We start from the raw sequence: 2,505 nt of genomic DNA, 5'->3' as shown, positions 1-2,505 counted from the left end.
TATTTGAAATTCTACTCACCAATTAGAGTCGGCATAGGCTATTATATCATTTTCAACTGTCTCGTTATCGGGGGACCGAGTAAAAACTCGATCCTAATTCCCACCGGAAACCACTCCCCGGACGAGTAGCGGTGGTAGTCGTTCATCCCCCGCGTTAGATAAGTACAAATTCGGATGCGGATGAGCTCAACGGTGATACTCCACCCAATGAATAACCAGAAGGATATATATAAAATCAACTCAAATCTCCCTACTTTAACCGGATCCAATAACGCGTAACCGATCCCTTGTCCTTTTGGACCCTTTTACCATTTACGTAACTTATGATGATGCGAGATAGTCTAGGTACCTAGCTCACGGCACCTTTCAAAACCAATAAATACATAGGAAAGGCATTTGCCGAGAACCTGTCAACCCCCTCGTACATAAATATATATGAGGTCGCCATCTCGCCGGATATTAATTCTACAAACGTATGGGGTAGACGTGAGTTGATTGGCACTAGACCTAGGTCATCCTGAACTTCCATTCATTTTCTAGTTAGGTAGATGCTCTACGCTCTGCTGTGAATTTTTGCGTTGATATCATATGTAGGGGATGTCTAGTTGTATTCAAAATAAGTCAAATAGATCTGTAGATCCGGGCCTGTGTCTCCTTACTTTCTCCTCCTGAATCCTCAGATCCTCGTGGTTCTATTGTTAGCCTTGTCAATATCGGATTTACCGTAAAGATGAGATTGCTTTCAGCTATCGCGTTTATCGCGCCCGTCCAAGCCGGTCTCCGGTTTCCATGCTCAACCCTAACCATCCAACGTCTGGATCCTGTGGTGCAGCCAGGTATTAACCCGTCCGCTCACGTGCACCATATCGTCGGTGGAAATGCCTTCAACGCTACTATGCTTGGTGATGTTGGTGCTAGAGCTACATGCACTACTTGCCAAATGGCCGAGGATTTCTCAAACTACTGGACGGCACACTTATACTTCAAACATCCCGTCAATGGATCTTACCACCGTGTACCGGTGATTCCCGTCCAGCCCCTACTGGGAGGCTCGAACGGCGCCCAAGGTGGACTTACTGTCTACTACACCCAGTTCGACTTGAGCAGGGACAATCTCAACCAGCAAAAAATCAAGGCCTTCCCACCGGTATTAAAATGATTCTTAAATATTATATCCATACTCTTTGTTCGTTATTCAAATATCTAAAGCTTCTCAGGGTTTCCGCATGACCGTGGGCAGCCCAACTGCTACGGCCCGAGAGCACATCGGGCTTAGTTACCAATGCATGACAGGCGGTAACAGAGGCACCCTACAGGCTAACTTCCCTGACAAGCCATGCTCAGGTGGTATATTCACCACTCACCACTTCCCCCCGTTAGTAATTTTTCTACGCTAAATTCAAGACTATACGGATACTAACTATCAACTTAGATGCTGGGATGGTAAGAACCTTGACAGTGCAGACCATCAATCCCATATGTACAACACGGTCAACACGGATTACTTTAACAATGCTCCCGCATGCCCGGAATCTCACCCGGTTAGGTATGTATAAGAGCGTCGTGTTCTTGCGTTGCCCCTATTTAGCCCTTATCTAGCCCTACCGACCCCCTATTTTTCGAAAACCATCGTTGCCATCAGGTTAGCCGTCAATTTACTAACAAACTTGACAGAGTTCCCCAAGTCACATTCGAGATTACATGGGATACCACCAAGTTCAACAGCATGTGGACTTCTGGCCCTAACCCATTCGTATGGAGTTTTGAGGGTAGTGGATATGGTACCCACGGCGACTACATGTTCGGCTGGAAGGATGATGCTCTTCAACGCGCAATGGACAAGTCTGAATGCTTCTACGATGGCTGCGGTTCCATCACGAAGCAAGCTATGTCGACTGCCAACCAATGCAAGGTTGCCGACATGGTTGGAGAGGAAACCGATGGATGTAAGTTTTGACTCTTCTCAATATTGGAAGCGCGGATACTAATTTATACTAGGGCTCGACAGCCTTCCCGGTATGGCTATGCCAGCTTAAATTTAGATTGGGCAAAGTCCACGGTGTGGCTCATGATATTCTAGAATGTCATCAAATGTATAAGCTATTCAGGTGGATCTTGCGCGTTCTTAGATTCAAGTTGAACTTGTTAGTAGTTGAGTTATATATACATCATTCACTGAACATACCCAAGTATGAAAGGAGTTAGGTTGCTTGGGTTAACTTGAAAACGGCCTAGTGCATCGATTTCCACCATCCATCGTAGGATAGGGACATATCTATATGAAGAATCTATAATCCATGACATTTGAAAGTAGCATTACTAGATAATAATATCCAATATCACCGAACGAGGAGGTAAAGACAGCCCGACTACTGTTATAGCACCACGGTAAATTGTAACAAAATACGTACCCAGAAAAATACAGGCCAATAGTAGGCAACCAGGTAGGTATTCCAAAAGCTCGAAGAGATCCCTTATATGGTAACAACATCGCACCTTTTCATC

General features: G+C 45.2%; 1 protein-coding gene across 1 annotated transcript; it reads left to right on the top strand.

The window, feature by feature from the left end:
* Positions 1-473: 473 nt before the first annotated feature.
* On the top strand, positions 474-2,289 carry F4822DRAFT_405362 (uncharacterized protein). Its single transcript, XM_051458287.1, has 5 exons — positions 474-1,147; positions 1,218-1,375; positions 1,433-1,546; positions 1,675-1,946; positions 1,999-2,289. Exons 1-5 carry the CDS (start codon positions 731-733, stop codon positions 2,034-2,036), a joined length of 999 nt encoding a protein of 332 aa, XP_051314990.1. The 5' UTR covers positions 474-730; the 3' UTR covers positions 2,037-2,289.
* Positions 2,290-2,505: the final 216 nt, after the last annotated feature.

Source organism: Hypoxylon trugodes (genome assembly GCF_022578975.1).
Source record: "Hypoxylon trugodes strain CBS 135444 unplaced genomic scaffold F4822scaffold_5, whole genome shotgun sequence".
In the NCBI taxonomy this organism is placed as follows: Eukaryota; Fungi; Ascomycota; class Sordariomycetes; order Xylariales; family Hypoxylaceae; genus Hypoxylon; species Hypoxylon trugodes.
Note: the sequence above shows the minus strand (reverse complement) of the source record. Positions and strands in the feature narration are given on the sequence as shown.